Below are 18,843 nucleotides of genomic sequence, written 5' to 3'. Positions count from 1 at the left end.
ACAGCACAGGTTTCCAAGGGAAAGCCGCGGGGCAGGGCAGGAGGGCCTCGGGAGGGGCTGTGGGGCTGTGGGGCTGCTGGTCTGGAAGTATCTGCCTGTTGCCCCGGGGAAGGCTGGAGTAGGGACCTCCTGCCTGGGAGAGGTGTGGGGGTCCTCTGGGCAGCAGGGCAGGCAGGGTGAATGAGGCAGGCTCAGTTCTGCTGGTGGGGTGCCTGGGCACCGTGGGTGCTGCGGGAAGATGAAGGGCTGGGGAGGAAGAGAGCAGGCCCTGACCCCGGAAGTGCTAGCTTCTGGGCTGGGGGCAGCTTATGGATATGTTTGGCAGAAAGGGCAGTGGAATCTGCCCAAGTTCTGACCAGCCCTGGGCTGGGCCTTCCACAGCCTGGGACCTGGGGAGACTAGGCGGCAGCCTCCATAGCAGCATGGCCTCAGGCGGGCCTGGCCCGAGAGCCACAGGGCGCAGTGAACCCTGCTCCTTGGGGGTCCTCTGGGGCTGAGGCCGCCTAGATGGAGGCTTGGCTCTTTTCCTTGCCCCAGAGGACCCACAGCCGGAAGCACCAAGGCATTCTGAACAGCCAGTGGGGTTAGTTTTAATCCCCAAATGCCATCAGCCGCACACAGGAACCCAGTTTGGGTCCCCAGGCTTTGGCGGGGGTGGGGAAGTGGGTTAGGGCGCTGGGGGGTTACTAACAGCCTGCGACCTCTCTTAAAGGAAGCGAGGCCAGGGTCTGAGGCTGCTGGGCTAGGACCGGACACTCACGTGAGAGGCATTTCACCTGGCGGGGAAGGAGTGAGTGTGGCAGCGATGACGGCTCTGAGATGGGGCTTGAGAATGGCCAAGAAAGCTGCAAGGACTCAGGGAGTGTTTCTTTTGTTTTTGTACGGAAATCATACACACAAAACTTCACACTTCCTAACCAAAAAAAAAAAAATAATATATATGTATATATATATATAATATATATATATCTCACTAACGTTAAGGAAAAGCTTCGCTTGTGCAAAAGTCCCCGTGTCCCTTCATCCTGTGGGAGCCCCCGCTGGGGTCTGCCAGCTGGGCTGCTTGCGAGCGCTTCCCTGGCCTCGAGGTCTAGAGTGGCGGTAGCCTGGCGCGGGCCTCTATCTGGACATGTCCATGTTCTCCTCTTTAAAGTTGCTGCAGTGCTCGATCACCTTGCTGGGGACAACACGGGACAGAGCTGGAGGGCGGTCGGCCCCTCTGGGGCCAGGTCACTGGGTTTGTTAGCTGAGGTGCTGACTGAGATGGCATTACAGGTGGCCGCGGTGCGGGGTACCCAGGAAGGGGTACCATCAGGACCCAATCTCCCCTTCTTCCTCCTACCCCACCCGTCAGCCCCGCAGTGTCTGGGCTCCCCAGAACCAGTTCCAGATCCTCAGCCCTTTCTTCAGCTGCATCTTACCCTCCATGCACACACCAGCCCTTTTTCTTCCTCACAGTCTGATATTAGTGATCCCCAAACTGGGGCACATCAGTCACCAAGAGACCCAGATCCAACGTTTGGGAACCACCACTCAGATCTCTGGGTGACTCTGATGTGCCGTTTGGGAACAGCTGACCTGCTGCTGACAGGTATCCCCAGGCCCTGAGCCTCTGGGCTGGGTTGGGGTTCACTGTTACCTCTGGGGCTATCAAGTGTCCCTGGGCCTTGTGGGAAGTAAGGGACGCCTGCAGGGGACAGGAGCCGTGACGGGCAGTGTGACCTCTCCGAATGCCCTCTCATGCCACTCCTGCTGCTGTCAGGCGCTCGGAGACGCTGCTCAGGCATTACAGGGCGGCTCCCGGGTTACGGGTGGGTCTTACCCAGAACATCTCAAGTTGGCCGGGATCCCCAATTGTCTGTGCGAGGGCCCAACTCCTGGGACCCCTGGAGGCGGAAAGCGGGCGCAGGCCCTCCACATCTCAGCAATCCCTCCAGGTGGCCCTTTCCCAGGGCGCATCTGAGAACTGCTCATTGCCCCCTCTCAAGTGCAGGGAAGTCCGTGAATGAATGTTTCGGTCCTTCTGTCAGGCCGAGGTGCTGCTCCTGCTCAGCGAGTCACCCTTGGGAGCCTTTGGGCTCCAGTTTAGAACTTAACTCCGCGCCCTTCTAGAACAAATCCTAACCCTGGAGCCAACAGGGCCACTACTGCCCACAGTGAGAGGGAGCACCCAACAGCCTCTGCAGGGAGGGGCAGAGCCAAGCTGGGTTAGACATGTTGTGTCCGCAGCAAGGGCCTCGGCGGCCCCCTCTCGCCCACCTCCACCCCCCGCCCCGGCTCTGCCCGTCTCCTCCTACAGTGCATTGCACCACCCGACCTCTCTTTGGGTGCAGTGACTTGACCAAAATTATAAAAAATCCTGAACTGCTGTGCTTAACGCCCAGTGATGAGAGGATGGAATTTACTGAGAATAAAAGAAAATTAAGCAGCGATGATGCTCTGTTCGGAACAGGTCTTTCTGGCCACATTGTGGCCCAAATGACACCACTCTCCAGCTGCGCCCTGGCATTTCAGCATCCTTGTCCACCAGAGGGACCTCGTGTCCCTCACTCCCCCAAATCGACTCCAAAGAGAAATCCTGCTGGGCTTACCGGGCCATTTCCTTGGTCTCCGGCCGTGCAGTGGCCATCGTGATCACGTCCCGCAGAAGGGGCATCCCTCCCTCCTTGATCAGCAGGGGGCAGTACTTGTCAGCTGTGTGGGGGGGGGTGCAACAGCAGGTGATCAGGTGGGCCTTCCATCAGCCTGCAGCCCAGGAACCCACCTTGGCTGCCAGGACTGCCTTTCCAGAGGGGCGGGATGAAGACGCAGACTTGGGTGGGGGCACTGATGTGCGGGTGAGCCGCGGGCCCAGGCCGAGCCCCTGGAGAAGGAGGGGCGGCTCCTTGGGGCATGCTCTTCCCTATTTGGCTATGCAGTCACTGCATTTTTGGCCGGAGCTCACCCTATGGAAAATATCACCCTAACCAGTGGTCTTTACACATGACAATTCTGAGAAATCTTTGTCACAGTCTTGCTCTTGGCCATCCTGATTCCACAGACACGGGACTGATCCCTATTTGTATTTCTAACAAAATACCACCAGGGGGTTCTGGTGATCAGTCAGGCTAGAACCACCATTGCCTTCCTGTTGGTTTCATGTTTGCGCTCTGTCAAAGAACGTTCTAGTGCCTGGTACAGGAATTTATGCTCCCTGGGGAACATGGGCATTTCCATGGGCCTCTGGCAGCTGTGTGGCAGGAGCTGTTCTTTTTTTGTTGTTGCTAAAAAGATTTATTTATTTATGCATACAAGAACTGGGGTAAAAGCCAGAGATGCAGGGGGGTGAGAGGATTCACCAGAGATAGAGTGGGGAGCTGAACAGGCAGACTGACTGTAATACACTGCTGAGGGGAGTAGTGGGTGAGACAGGAGAGGTCTCCTGTGCCATGTGGGTAGCTCCCTGGCCAGCTGGGGATCAAACTCGTGCTGCAGAGGCTGCAGACAGCTTCACAGCGCTGTGCTTAGCCCCTTGCACCACCAGGGGGGCCCAAGAGCTGTTCTTACAATCTCTACTTCATAGATAAAAGAACTGAGGTACAGAGAAGTGAAGTGACCTGCCCACGGTCACTCCAAGGCTTGGCTCGGGGAGTGCCAGCTCAGGGCTTTCCTTGGGGCCACGCCATCTCTTGGAGATACAGTGCTACACCGCAGCGAGTAATAGCCACAAAGGTGGATGCTTGCTGGACAGCGGGCAGGTGCCGGCTACCGAGCTAGGCCCTTGTCTGATTTCACTGCAATCCTCTGAGGCAAGTGCTGTTGTCATCCCATTTTCAAGGTGAGGAAAACGCGACAAAGAAGTTGAGAAACTTGCTCAAAGTAACAGCAAGTTGGAGAGCAGGCCTGCCTCTGGCGACGAGTGGGGCTGGCTCGTGGAATGCCTGAGCTGCAGTGCACTCGGAGCTCTGCGCATGCTCCGTCCCACTGTACCCTCCCCGAGCACGAGTTAGCCCCCAGCTGGATGAGTGGTTCGTGACTGAACAACGGGCATGCGGGTACTCACAGTAGACAGACACAAGGTTGTACAGGGCCCAGGTGGCCCAATGCTGGCTGACAGGAGAGATGCCCTGGGGAAGGAGGCGGAGGATTGGCTCAAACGACCTGTAGGAAGAGAAATTAAGGTCATGTGTGATGCCAGGGGTGGCATTAGACCCTCTCTGAAGAGTCCTGTGGACAAACCATGTGCAGGCCAGGGGGCAAGGGACCAAGGGGCATCTGTCCCTTCACCCCTAGGCCAGCGCACAAAGGGACCTCCTTTGTGAGAAAGGTCACGGACACGTGAGGAGGGAGTGAAGAAGCTGGAGAGACCCAGCTGGGCAGGGAGGGCGCGGGCGCCCTTGAAGCCGAGGACGGGGTGGCTGTCCTCTGGTGCCCTTTGACTGCCCATTGGGAGCCATGGTTCCAAAGTCTGAAAAATGGACATGCAGACCTGAGGGTCATGGATTGACAGCAGCTGTTTAGCAGGGTGCTCTCCAGGAGCGAGGTTAGCAACGCTTGTGTTTTGGGCATGATTGTGTTTTCTCCTTTTCTGCCCCACAAACACACATCAGATGTTTCTAAGCAGCAGGCTTTGGGGACATGTGCTGATGTGCTTGGATTGTGTGCTGCACCACGCAGGGGAGGTATGTGCTGTGTGTGGGCCTCGCCAGGGGGCTGGAAGGAAGGCCAGAGTCTCTGCCCAGGCCAGTACTGCCCCACCCCCCACTCCGCACCTGTAATTGATATTTCTCCGTGAGTTGATATCCCAGCTCTGGATGGCGGCCCACATGCGCTCCTCCACCTCCTCCCGCTGGGGTTCACAGATGCCCCAAGCTTCAGGCCCGTCAAACATGATGTGGGAGAGGACACCGCAGGCGTTGTAGGAAACCTCGATGCCGTCCGCCTTGCTCTCCAGCAGGTTGCTGCCAAGAAGAGAGAATTGTGGTCCTAGCCCCCAAACCCCTCTCAGACACCAACTGCTGAATTCCCACTGACAAACCAGATGCCAGAGGTCCTCTTTATTTCTTTATCATGTGTTATCCATGCCCAAACAATTTCTAAAAGGAATTTGAGGTCCTGTAACAGGACCATTATGGAGAACTGAAAGAATAAGAAACAACATTATGGGAAGGAGATGACATTTATAACCTACGTGCTCAGAAACCCAGGTTCTGAGCATCCTGGCAGTCAAGGTAAAAAGGGAAAGGAGAGTGGTACCAACCTGAAGACACTGATGAATTGTGACGTCATTAGCTGGGGCCGGAGCTCCTTCACCTCTGCCACGTTTCCCAAGAGTCCCAGCATATTCCGATGCAGTTCCTGTTTCTCTGGAAATTCCTGGCAAAAGGAGAGCCACAGAGCCATATCAATTTGTTCTGATTACTACCTTTCTAGTATTGTTAACCTAAAAGCTTTATGGGATTTCATCTTGTCATTCTCACCGGACAAAGAGAGGGTGTCACATGCCACCCTCCTCCCTTCTAGTGCACCTTTCACAGTACTGGGTACACACGCTAAGTGACTGAAAAGATGTGTCTCCTTGCCACAGAATCAAAGGCTGAGCAGAGACCTGCCCTGATAACTGAGCGGGACACACGTGATCCTAGTCACCAAAGCTCAGATTATTTAAGGGACTAGTTCTCAGAAACCAGAGTGAGAAAATAATGGGTGGGCTTTAGAACAAAACTGGACAGAACTCTGCCCAGTGGACGTCCCAGTGGGTACCTGTCAGACCAGGGGTCTGAGCCATCCCTGCTGAGAGGCCCAGGCTGGGATTCCCTGGGAGGGGTTCTGGGAGGGTCCAGCTAGGCCAGCTGGGTCAGCGAAGATCCCTACAGCAATGTGGGCAGCAAATCCTGGGTTGGGGGGAGTAGAAAGGGGTGGGTGAGAGGCTGGCTGGGGGTGGGGGTGGGGCGGCAGCTGTGGTACCTTCAGGCAGTCCAGGAATAGCTTCATGCCATTGAAGTTGAGAAACATCTCGCAGTTGTCGGGCGTCTCGTCTGTGATGTTCCACAGGGCGCTCCAGGAGAACTCCATCACCTGGTCACACTAGAGGGTGAAGGGTGGGCTCAGCAGGGGCTCGCCTGCACAGGCCCTATAGGCTCCCGGCACCCAGTGGGGGCCACCCCAACCAAACAGGGACACCCTTGGGGCAATCCAGACCCTGCTCAGGTTGGGCCAAGGGCAGGTGGCTCCATGAAGACCCAACTTACTATTTTGTCCAGCAGCTTCTTTTGAATCAGCTTCAGCATGGTCTGTGGGTAGAGAAGAGAACTGGCTGGGGCCCATGTTCCCCAAAAACCAAGGTAGAAAGAGGAGAGTCAGTGATTTGATTCCTGGTAATACATCCTGACGAGACCAACAGGCCAGTCTATTTGGGAGGCTGTTTGTAGAAGTGCAATCCACAGACCCTTGGCATTTGGCATCAGGAGACTCCAATGCCAGTCCCAGCCAGTTCCCAGTCCTGTGTGGCTGTGGGTCCACCTTTCTCTCTGAGAGCCTCACCGCCCCCAAGACAAAAAGAGGAGGAGACTGGATGCACTCTAGTTCCTTCCCCATTCTTTGCTTCCTGTCTTCAGCAAACATTACCTCCACACAGTGCCCCCAGCCCCGTGCAAGGAGGTGCTGGGGACATGAGTACCGAAGAAACAAGCATGGCATCTTTCCCTCAGAGCTCACAGCCCAGTAGGGAGGCTGATGCTAACTGGATACTCCCTCAGATACTTATTTAATCCCCGCTGGGACGCTGTCTGGAGAGGCAGGAGTGACTTGGAGGGGCTGGAGGGGATGTGGGAGGATGACAGTGTTCTGGGGAAGCAACATGTGCTGTCAGGAAGTTCATCCTTTGGTCTAGCCTAAATCCTTTGTGCTTCAGTACACCCTCTCCCTCCCCTCCCACACCTGGCCCAGGTCCTCCTGGAAGATCCTCATGAGAAAGGACGGGGGAGGGGCAGCCCGCCTGCACGCACCACAACAAAGCCCATCTTGCCCACGGCCTCCTTGTGATCATTGTCCACCTGGCAGACCAGGGCATTGCACAAGTGCACAGCGATGCGCTGGATTGACTCATCCTGCCGCGTGGGGTTGAGGATGCTGAGCAGGAGCTCGTTGACCCGGCGGTACTGAAACTCCAGCTCCTCGGGGATGCTGAAGTTGCAGAGGGTGAGGCAGCAGTTCCGCTGGACCTGGATCAGGATAGGACACAAGTGGAGCAAGGTCAAGGGCAAACTCAGGAGCTGGACTCAGGTTCTCTAGAACTGTGATATCTTCCAGAACTGTGGCTGTCCAGGAAGATTTTCTGGAAGAGGAGACTGCAAGGCTTTTTAACAAAAACATTTAAAAGAACATGGAATGTAATAGTCATATAGGAGTACAAAACCCATAAATGTACAGCTTTATACTAATCATAAAGCAAACAAGCTAACAACCATGTGACCACCACCTGGTGCAAGAAATTGAACATTGCCACCACCCAGAAATTCCCACGTGCCCCTTCCTAATCATAAACTCCTCTCCCTGTTTTCTATTTGAGTGATTTTCCAGCATCTTATTTTTTTCATTCAATAAAGGTTTGCAAGGTTAACCATTATTATATACAGGTGTCTGAAATGCATTCGTTTTTCATTGCAGTATAGTATTCCAAATCCATTCATCTGCTCAATTGTCAGTAGGTGTTTGGGTGGACGTCAGTGTTTGGCCACTTAGAACAATGTCTTGTATATGTTTCCTGCTTTTTACATGTGGGATTCTCTAGGGAAGACACACTTGGGTGGAGCATTGAGGTCACAAGGTGTACATGTCTCCAACTTCCCCAAGTAACATCAGACTCTTCCAATGTGTCAGTCCCAGTATACACTCCCACCAGCAGTAAGAGGTCTAGTTGATCCACATCCTCATTTTTTTCTTTGCGTCATCTGTGGACTTATTTCCTTTTACAGTATTCTCAGTGCATTTCCTATAATTTAATTTCCTCTTTTTTATTGTTAGCTTTTGCCAGCTCATTATACTCCATTAATTATATAGAGGATATCCTTGATTATCTTTTTGTCCCTAATATACCTAGTTTTTTGAGAAAAAAATTTATTTTCAATGATAAAAGCAATTGCTTCATGTAAAACGTGCAAATAAAACTATCTGAGCAGAACCTTCAAGTCCCCCTTTTAGTTCCCAGAAGTAGTGACTGTTAAAAGTTTGGTGGACATCTTTCCAGAGTTTTCACCAGGCAAATATAAACATGAATTTGGAGTAGAGAGGATGGGGAGAAGGGATGTTATACATCTTGGTCCCAAATACCTTCTCTCGCAGCAGCAAGCAGTGGACACCTTAGGAGGTACAGCTCGACCAAGATATCCCACCGTGGGGGGCCACATTGAACTTGCCCAGATCTTTTATTGTTAAAATTCTAGTTCCTTCTGATTTCTATTTAATCAAGCAAGGGTGGTGTACGTGTATATTTTTCCTTTAAGAATATTTCTAACTGTGGAACAGCTAGGTCAAATCAACAATGCACTGAGAGTGTTGGCAGGTTCTGCCTCCCGAAAGGTGGAATCATTCCTAGCTCACCAGTGGGGGTGCACAAGAGGGGTCTTCTCTCCCACCTTTATCACTGCGCGGTGTCATCCATCTCTTGAGTTGAAATGTGCTATCTTGTTATTTTCATTTCCATTTCTTTGACTGGTTTTATTAATTTGCTTACTAATTTTCAAATAACTTTCTTCCTTAAAAAAGCACCCTTTTTACTTGATTATAAAATTGATCTCAATGGAGAAAAAACAGTTGCTCTGAGGTCTGGATGGAGTTGTAGGCTGTGGGGCAGTGACCGCCTCATCCACGCAGAGGCTATGTCTCCACCACAGCCTTTCTAAAGGATAATTCGAGAATATATACCAAATGCTTTAAAAAAACACGTATATACCCACTGCCCCAGCAATTCTACTTGTAGACACACGCTGTAAAGATGATTAATTCAGTACAGTTAGCAAAGCCTTATTTGAAATAGCAAACAATAAAAAACAACCTAAGTATTCAACCATGGGCTGATTCACTAACAATAGCCCCTGTATCCAGGGGAGTGCTGTCCTGCTCTCCAGTGAGGGGGAGCTTGATCTCTGAGCCCCAGGAGAGTTGGCACCAGAGTGGCCTCCCCTGAAGAGGAGCCTGACTATTATGCTGACATCAGCAATCACGCTGCTGATCCACTACAACCAGCTGTTTGGGAAGGAACACTGGATGGGGAATTTCCACTTTTTTTTTTTATTATTTTTTAAAGATTTATTTATTTATGCATACAAGAACTGGGGTACAGGCCAGAGGTGCAGGAGGGTGAGAGAATTCACCAGAGACAGAGTGGGGATCAGAACAGGCAGACTGACTGAAATACACTGCTGAGGGGAGCAGCGGGCGAGACAGGAGAGGTAGGTCTGCTGCGCCATGTGGGTCAGCTCTCTGGTCGGCCAGGGATCAAACTGGTGCTGCAGAGGCTGTAGATAGCTTCACAGTGATGTGCTTAACCCCTGTGCCACCAGGGACGCCTCGGAATTTCCACTTTCTAGTGAATTTCTGTATTGCTGAATGTGCTTGTTTTCTAAGCCTTAGGTATTTATGTTTGTAGTCAGAAGAGAAACACTCAACAATTTTATTGTAAAAATGTTTGTTGAGATGGGAGACGTTCACATTATGAGACACTGGGAAATCATGACCCATAATGCACAGACAGTGCACACAGTATGCGCCCACTGACTACACAGACATGCCTGACTCAAATCCAGAAAGGCGGCTACCCAAAATACTGGTAGAGCCTAACTGGGTGGCGTGGTTATGGGTGATTTTTATTTTCTTTATAGAAATTGTTACTACCTTTATCATAAAAGTGGCTCTTGAAAATAACCCCCCGGCAGGTGTTACTAGGCAGAAGGGCTGAGGAGTTGGCAGGAGCAAAGTCCAGAGGCAGGAGGACAGGGTCCCGGGTGGAGGGAAGCCAAGGGCGATAGGCTGGGTATGGGGCCCCGAGTCTGGGGGTGAAACAGCCAGGGGTGGGAATAGGGGACAGGACTGAATCAGGCCAGAAAGGGTGAGAGCAAGCATGGCACCCTAGGGACCGTGAGGAAAGGCTGGGACACAGGGCAAGTGAGCAGGAGGGCTGTATCGGCCAGAGCATGCGGGCCCTAGCGGGCAGGGGCTCACCGTCACCTCCTGGTAGGACTCCATGCCATTCAGCACCACCTGGATGACCTGCCGGCGCAGCTTGACGCTCTGCTCAGAACGGTACTCGGAATTGGTCAGGTAGAAGAGGGCAGCGCTGCCTGTCACCTGAATGTTCTTGTCATACTTGTGGCACTTGAGGGCCGTGATGACCAGCTGTACGGAGACAGGCAGGGCCCAGTTGGAGAGCGTGGCCCCAGGGACATGCCTGGGGCTCCGCAAGTCCTAGGGGCAGGGCCTACCCTGTGGCTGCCTCTGAGGGCAGAAGTAGAGGAGGAGCAGAAACTGGGGCAAGGCCATGCCTGGGGGGTGAGGGGGGGTTCCAGAGGCTGGCCGGCTAGTGCTCTGGGGATGAAGAAGGGACAGGGTCCCACCCTCCAGGTGGGGATGGACAGGAGCCAGGTGGCTAGGTGGGGCTGACCTTCAGGGCCCGCAGGAGCTGGTTGCAGCGCTCGATGCGTGCGATGTCAAAAAGCAGGTTGATGGCCCTTGAGGTGATCTCAGGCCGATGCTCTGTGTAGGCCTCGATGGCGTTCAGCACCTGCTCCTCGTTTTTGTCACCACTTACCTGAGGATGGAGCATGCTCAGAACAACCCACAAGTGGCCAGGGTGGGACCCCCCAGATCCCACAGCAGATAGCTTGGTGCTCTAACCCAAACCCCTCCCATTCTCCCTGGGTCCCGAGTGGTCCCTTCCTCCACAGCCCCTCACTTTGTAGGCCGGAATGTGAGTGAGGCGGCACAGGGAGGTCTCAAAGAGTCCAAGGAACTGCAGGGGCCTCTTCAGAGCCCGGAAAGGCATGATGCTGCTCTTAGACGGTTCAATGCTGAGGAAAGAGGGGATTGAGGTCAGAAGCATGGGCCTGGGCTGCCCCAGTTCCACACACAGGAGCGCCTCTCCCTGGAGGTGCCTAGGTGTGTACTTGGGGTCCACTTCTAAGCCCTCCAGCCTCATCTTCTTTTTTCTTTTTAAGGTTCAGGGCCATCAACCTCGCCTCTTCACGGAAGGGCAGCAAAGGCACATTCTAAAACATGCAGTTTGGGAAGTGTGGTAGCCAACTTCGGAATATACCACCTGCCATTATGGTGAGGATGTGTCACCTTTAGGTCCTGCTGACCACCATGCTCATCTACCAAACCCTGTTCAGTGTGGAGGCGCCATGGCTGATTCGAGCAGACCTCTCAACCCACCCACCCAGGAAGCAACCAGCCCCAGTGACACCTACACATGGTGGGCCCTTGACATGATGCTCTGGGCTCCAGCCAGTCTAGGCCTCCCAAATTCCCGCCTCTTCCAGCCTTTGCACATGCTATTCCCTCTGCGAGAACACCTTTCCCCAAGAAAGCTCAGAATGAGCTACCAGGACACCTTGATGCCAGTCTCCTTCCCTCCTCCTTCCTGATCCTCACGGCAGCCCGAGAGCCCTGTGCTTCCCCACCATGGCCCTTATCTGTCCCTGCAAGCTCACACAGACTAAATGGGCAGGGCTGAGTGCTTTATCTCCAGCACCAGCACGGCACTTGGCACAGGTAAAGCTTGTTGATGACACCCACTGGCAACCATGGTGAGTGGGCCCCCACCTGGTCTGCCCCGCTTCCTCGTCCATCTTGGAGATGCTGCAGTTCTCCAGAATCGTGTGTCCAGAGATGTCCAGAGACATCAGGTTCCCCAGCTTCTGCACAAAGAGGCTCAGCACCTTGCGAGTCAACTTGAACTTGTAGTAGCTAGACAGGCGGTCTCGGGAGATGTCCAGGTGTCTGGAGACAGGGTATGGGTATGGGTCAGGAGCTGGACATGGCTGGAGCTCCATGTAGGCCCCTGCACCTTCAGCCCATGGCAGGGGAGGGCCTACTTCGGCCCCAAATGCTGCAGGGCATTCTGGGGAAAATCCTCTGTACCCTGATCAGCCTTGGTCCAGCTGAAACATTGGGTTTCAGGAACGGGACAGTGTCCTCCATTCCCAGCTTCTGCCTGGCCAGGGGTTCAGGGACCTTCTGGGACTGCCGGCACCCACCTCCCCACTCCCGCCCCGGCGAGCTCTGGGCCAGCAGCTCACCGCAGCTTGTGCAGCTGGACGATGACGCGGATGTGGTCATCCGACAGGTCCATGTTGTAGAGCACAAGGGACACCAGACTGTCCTTCCACTGGGTCAGGAAGGCCGCGTCGCTTGTCTGAATGCCTGAAAGGTCCAAGGCAGCCAGCGAGCTGAGCGGCCGTAGCAGGGACTCCACAGGGACCCCGTCGATCATGCGGCCCAAGTTGAGGAAGCGCAGGCGGCTAAAGCCTTCAAAGGTGAAGTCCTTGACCAGCACCTGGCAGGTGGGGTTGACGAGGCACTCGTCTTCACAGCCCCCCGGGTTCTCCTCCTCGTAGAAAATGTTTGCGCAGCCGAAGAGGCTCAGGGACACCAGGGTGTGGCTGAAGCTCCGCAGCGTCTGCAGGCTCTTGGCCGACAGCTTCTCGCAGTTGGTCAGGTACAGCTCCACCAGGTCCTGGGAACAGTCGCACACTGGCCTCACCTCTGCCACCCCCAGGCCTGGTCCAGGTTATGGGGGCCCTCAGCCTGGCCTGGGGCGGGATGGGCACACGGGTGGAAGAGCAGGGAGAGGCCTGGGGTCCCGCGCTGGAGGCCCGTGGCCCTGCCTTGACTCACTGCCCGGCCCTCCCGGCGCCTGGTGGTCCGGGCTCACCTGCTTGCGGATGGCTTCCAGGTCCTGGTCCTGCACCAGGTCCTCACGGAGGTGGATGCGGGTGAGGCGGGTGCTGCGGGGGTCTGAGAAGAGGCTGAAGAAGCTCTCGTGAGGCTCAAAGTTGCAGGCCGCATTGACCAGCTCCACGTACCTGGGGAGCAGAGAGCCCTGCTCAGGAGGCGCCCTACCCTCCCGAAGCTCCCGCTGATCCCCAGCAGCAACCTCCGTCTCTCCGCCTCCCGGTCGGATGCTGACTACCCTGCAGGTGAGATTCAGGGCAGCCCCGGATTCCAAAGGCCACTCCCTGGGTGACCTCCTGGTGAGGAAGGGGCCTCTTTCAATAGCAAATCCCAAGGCCCCCCCGACACACACACCCCACCACAGGTGCTTCCACAACAAGCGTCCATGTGAGCCTCCTCTCCAGGTGCACAGTTGGCCCACACCCCCCAGGCCTGCCCACCACATCCACAAGCCTCTCCTTCTTTAAGCTGGGGCTTCGTCCTTGATCCTGGTTTCTTTTTTTTTTTTTTGGTGGTTCCCTCGCCGGTGGCCAGGGAACGAACCGGCACTGCAGAGGCTGCGGGCAGCCTCACAGCCCAGCGCTCAACTGCTGCGCCACCAGGGGAGACCCTGATCCTGGTTTCTTGACCAGCCCCTTCCAACTCCCTCCCACCCCAGGAAAATGAAGCCAAGGGTTTGGAGTTCCCAGCTAGGCTGAAACACTGGAACACTGGAAACACTGGGGGCTCAGACCGATACTCTGGGATGTAATCCTGACAGGCCGCTTACTCCCTGGGCAACTCCACACGAGTAACCCATTGTTCCCGGCCTCAGCTTCTTTGTCCGTGAGATGGACTTAACTCTGGTCTGTGAAGTGTCCAGCGAGGGCCTGACCGCGCTCAACACGCAGAACCCTGGGACAAGTCGGGCGCTGTCCTCCAGTCACACACAGGTTCCCACACACACACGCAACTGTCTGGTCTAACCATTTCCCTCTGCACATCTAGACCAAGCTCCCAGACATCAGCGATCACACCCCTGCTCTTCCAGGAGGGGGACCCCTTGCAAGGGGTGCAGGTTTCTCGAACTAGTCATGGGTCCATGGCTGGGCACTTGGTGTGTAGACCCACAGGTGTCTGAGGACACGTGCTGGGAGGCACGCACATCCTGTGCACATGGGGTGGCACGTGACTCCCATTTACATGCAGGCTGCTCGGCCCTCTCCTAAGTGTGAAGCACATCTGCAGTTTCACACTTACACACTCTGGGCTGCAGAAGTTCACCCCCGCTCCTCCCTGTGCACGCCCCTCCACAAAGACCAATGCAGTACGCATGCCCTTTCGACTACAGACACACTAGTATCTCCCCATGGACACCCCTTGCACATCTGTATCCATGGCCACTCCCATGTGGGACACGCACAGTGGCCCCGATCTCTCCCTGCATCCCCTAGCTGCTCACTCATTGACAAGCCGGTCACAGATCTCGCTGGGCAGGAAGATGTCTGGGTGCAGCCGCCGGGTCTCCTTGTCCAGCAGGTAGCCCAGGGTGCCGTCCAGGTTGCGCAGACAGAAGTCAGTGCAGAGCGACATCAGCGACTCGGGAGTGTCGGACGCCATGCTGGGCAGGTAGAAGGCCACTCCAGGACAGAGTCCCGGGGGGCAACGGTCCGTACCCGGCACTCACAGGGTCATTGGCAGCACCACAACCTGTGGGGTGGGAAAGCAGCCGGGTGAGCCAGGCCTCTGGGCCAGAACCACCAGCTGCCCGAGGTCCATGTTCTGTGTGGGGAAACTGAAGCCTGTGGTGCCACACTAAAAGGAAGCCTTGCAGAGCCAGGTGCTAGGACTCCCAGCTCCTCCCTGCCCTTCTCTGCTGTGCCGCTCTCTCCGATTTACCTGAAAAGAGTGTGGAGGTCACATCCACGCATTTCTGTGCCTTCACAATGGGGGCAGATGTGTATGCGGTGACCCAAGACTGGGGTGGGGAGAACAGGAGCTTTACAATCCACTCCTCACAATTGCAACAGCTATGGTGGGGTGTCCCCTGCTGTGCAGCACAACCTGTAGCTGCTGCCCCTGTGTGAGCACTCCCCAGGGCCCAGGGCTTCACAGACGCGTTACCACCAAATCTTATACCGTGTGTGGTTAAGAACTGAGGCGCCTCCCCAAGAGAAATAAAAATCTAGGTCCATGTGAAAAGCCGCATGTCGGGATCCACATCAGTACTATTCCAAACAGCCCCGGGGTGGAACAACACAAACACCCATCGACCCATGAACGGGTGAGTCGAAACGGTCTAGACACCCAAGGGAGCATCGCTCAGCCATAAAGGAAAGACGCCCTGACCCACGCGGCCACATGGGACGTTGCAAACGCAATGCTAAGAGGGAAAGAAAATTGTCCAAGTGGCCCAGACCGTGAGTCCAGGATGCAAATGTCCCAAGAGAACAAGCAGATCCCTAGAGACCAGAGCACACTGGTGGCTGCCGAGTGCCGGGAGGCAGATTGCTGGTGGGGCTGGGGGCTCTCTAGGGGTGTGGAAGTGTCCTGGGGGGGCTGTGGTGGGCAGAGCTCTGGGGCCAGATCAAAGTCACAGGATTAGCTTCTCTGGGCAGGTGAGCTGGGTGGGAGTTTAAAGAAAGTGCAGGCACCTGCCATCTGCATGACCCGACAGTGGGGAGAGATTTCAACAGGACTCAAAAGGTGCAAACTCTGACAGGGAAGTGGCAAGCCTCTCTGCATGGGAGTCAAAAACTTCTGTGCACACAAAGACAAAAATTAATGTGAGGTGGACACAGCCCTCTGTGTGTGGGTAACGCAACTCAGCTTCTTGAACAAAACTCAGACTATTGCTTTGTGACTTCAGAGCGGGCAGGACTCGCTGAACTAGGTCACACAAGAGCCACAGACTGTAAAGAGGACTTGGATGCCTCAACATGCCACTTGTTCATCAACGAAAATGTGAGGGGCCTCCCCGGTGGCGCAGTGGTTAAGTGCTGGGCTACAAAGCTGCCCACAGCCTCTGCAGCGCCGGTTCGATCCCAGCCACCAGTGAGGGTCCCACATGGCGCGCAGACCTCTCCTGCCGCCCGCTGCTCCCCTCAGCAGTGCACTTCGGTCCCTCTGCCTGCTCTGCTCCCCGCTCTGGCTCTGGTGGATTCTCTCACCCTCCCGCGCTTCTGAATGTACCCAGTGATGTATAAATAAATAGATAAATAATTTAAAAAATCTTAAAAAAAAAAAAAAAAAGAAATTGTGAGGACAGCGCGGCTGCAGGCCAGGAGCCGTTTCCAGTAACAGCGCCAGCACACAACTTGTACCCAGAATATCTCGACACCTTCTGCAGATCAGTTTTTCAAAGAAAGACAGAGCATCCAGTTAAAAAATGGACAATGGCCATGAACAGGCACTTCACAAAGGCCAGCAAGAGGCACCAGGGGCTCGTATCACCAGTGACACAGGCAGAGGCGCTGTTTCCCACCCAGGAGCAGGAGAGTGGGACGCGGCTTGAGGACACCGAACGATGGTGGCCTCCACATGCCTGGCGGGAGAGTGAACGCAGGTGAACTGCGAGTGTGACTGGGGTATTGTGTGACACTCTCCATCCAGCGACTCCACCCTCAGAGCCAACCTAGCAGAACTGCCTGGATAAATGCTCACCCTAAGGCACAGACCAGAACGTTCACAGCACTATTCCTCACCACCCCCGACAGACAAGAACCGTCACATCCCCTGACGTTAGAAACGACAGACTGGTGTCCCCTGCTATCTGAAAGGTGCGCTCTGTGCCAAATCTCCACCCCCTCCCCACCCCACCCCCACCTCCGCTGGCACACGATTCCAGGTTCTGGCACTGCCACTGGCTGGTGATCGAGCTGTAAGAGGCCAGCAGACAGACAGACCCCGCACTACGTCTTAGCCTGCTGCTTAGGAGCAGGTGAGCTGGGCAAGTGTCTTCACCTCTCTGTGCCTCAGATTCTTTCTAGAGAGTGCTATGTGAAAATAACATGGAATGATGAGGAGCGGGCTTAGTATGGTGGCTGGCATGTAGTAACTGCTCAATAAAAGGCAGTCGCTATCATCATCGTCATTACCCCCTTCTCCGACCTCACCTGCCCTGGTCCCCAAACAGAACAAAGTCTGTTTCTGCTCAGCTCCAGGCCTGGGCCCACAGGCCAGGGTCTCCTGCCATGAGCCCCCTATACCAGCTGTACCTCGAGGGTGCCTGGGCCCTGGGCGTGACCCTCCCCAGGCTTCATTCACTTTCAGATCTTGAAGAGCCCAGCAGTTGGTATTGTCTGGGAAACCAGAGCCAGAGGGGGAATCACTGGCAACGGGGAGAAGTGCCCTGCACCCCTAGGCACCCACAAGTCCCATCTCTCCCAGCAATCATGCAAGGCCTCCAGATTCTGAACCATTTTTCTAGCCTACTTTGTTGGTACCCACTGACCCCAACTCCAGCCTCGGCCATCTGCACAAGGTCACCTTTGGACCTTTGCTTAGTCTGCTCTCTTTCAATGAATCATTCTACTTTGTACTCTAAACACTGCTCCCGCCCCAGGTACACACATCGCCCCAAGTACACACGTCACGCCCCTCCTCGAGGGAGCCGCCCTGGGCCACCGCAGCCCCCACTCTGCACTCTCCTCCACTTAGCTGATGCCTTGTCCCCTCACTGCCTGGCTTCCTCTGCAAAGCCTTCCCTGGGTTCTCTGCACCCCCAGAACCTCCCAACAACTAGCTCTTTGTGCTGATGCTGCTTTAATTGCCCGGCCTCCTGGCTAGACGGCCTGCCCCCTGAGGACAGGAACCAGGCTGTCGTGTCTGGCACTGCTCTTGGGCTTAGCCCAGCCCCTCACTATTCCCTCCGTAGCTGGTGACTCAGGGGTCAGTGGAAAGCAAAACCAGACAAGGCCTCTGTCCTGATGGAGCACCAGAGGGAGAGGCACGCAAACCCAGGTCAGGAAACTGGGAGCAGCGTTCGGAAGGAAAGGGGCCACTGGGGGCGCTGGGCGCCTGTGCCGGGGGCCTGCCCTGGACGGGGGAGTCAAGGCCAGCTTCCTTGGAAGTGACATTTCAGCAGACACCCCAAGAGGAGTCCCAGTTAACTCTGGGAGGAGGAGGCGAGGGAAAGGCACCCCGAGAGGGAAAAGATGTGCGTGGGCTGCAAGGAGTGGGGGGAATGTCGGCACCCGACTCCATGACTATTTGCTGAACACCCAGTGGGCCCGACACAGCGAGCTTCACCATATGCCTGGGGAAAGGGTGAGTGGAACGTGCGGGCTGAGCCCTTCGTGGAGCCGAGAGGCAGGGAGGCGGCCGCATCCTCCCTGCCCGCTGGGCCCAGAGCAGCGCTAGGCACCAGTGGCCACAGAGGAAGCTTCAGGCATCTGAACAGAGACAGCCAGCGGGGGCTTTGCTCGGCTGCAGGCCTGAGCCCCATCACCCAGACAGCTGTTCCACTCCCAGGGTGGCAGAAACATTACCCTGTCAGCCGCCAAGGTCACCCAAAGCACCCGAGACAAGCTAGGCAGGTGGCACCATCGGCTGGCCTTCCTGTGGCAGTGGTGACCCTACTGCTTGGGGCTGGGGTGAGGCTGGAGGAGTCTTTTCCTCTTGGCGCTGAGGCTGAGAGGCCTGAGGGCTGGAGCGCCCTGCCACCTGTGCCCCATCCCGCAGCAGGCCTGGCACCTGCAGAAGGCAGCCATCTCCACCCACCCCACCACCTGGGGCTCTGCATCCCCCTGGCAGGCAGCAGCCGTTTGGGATTCTGGAACTGGGGACCGAGGGAGCACTGACTAGGACAGAGCACCAGGTGGGAAGAGCCCTGTCTTCTCCACGCCTTCTCTTGCAGCCTCTCTAGAACGGGCTCCATTGCGAGCACTGACATCCTGGGGGGAGTCGGGGGAGAAGGGAGAACAGCAGCAGCAG

At 55.5% G+C, this 18,843-nt stretch overlaps 1 protein-coding gene across 3 annotated transcripts; it reads right to left on the bottom strand.

Moving 5' to 3' along the window:
• Positions 1-860: 860 nt before the first annotated feature.
• On the bottom strand, positions 861-14,544 carry ZER1 (zyg-11 related cell cycle regulator; the record flags this gene model as incomplete). 3 transcript variants are annotated; one of them, XM_084237456.1, is made up of 15 exons in its annotated part: positions 861-1,177; positions 2,592-2,694; positions 4,043-4,140; positions 4,752-4,940; positions 5,240-5,355; positions 5,947-6,066; positions 6,231-6,272; positions 6,987-7,202; positions 10,201-10,374; positions 10,640-10,786; positions 10,931-11,045; positions 11,800-11,976; positions 12,276-12,712; positions 12,911-13,061; positions 14,372-14,544. In XM_084237456.1, the coding sequence occupies 15 exons, from the start codon at positions 14,527-14,529 to the stop codon at positions 1,120-1,122; spliced, it is 2,301 nt and encodes a 766-aa protein (XP_084093582.1). In that variant the 3' UTR covers positions 861-1,119. The 3 variants fall into 3 exon arrangements, with proteins under 3 accessions (XP_084093582.1, XP_084093580.1, XP_084093581.1); XM_084237454.1 differs by having other exon boundaries at positions 10,207-10,374; positions 14,372-14,529; XM_084237455.1 differs by lacking the exon at positions 4,752-4,940 and having other exon boundaries at positions 14,372-14,529.
• Positions 14,545-18,843: the final 4,299 nt, after the last annotated feature.

Source organism: Talpa europaea (assembly GCF_964194135.1).
Source record: "Talpa europaea genome assembly, chromosome: 7".
NCBI classification, from domain to species: Eukaryota; Metazoa; Chordata; class Mammalia; order Eulipotyphla; family Talpidae; genus Talpa; species Talpa europaea.
The sequence above is the reverse complement of the archived record's forward strand: the minus strand, read 5'-3'. Positions and strand labels throughout refer to the sequence as shown.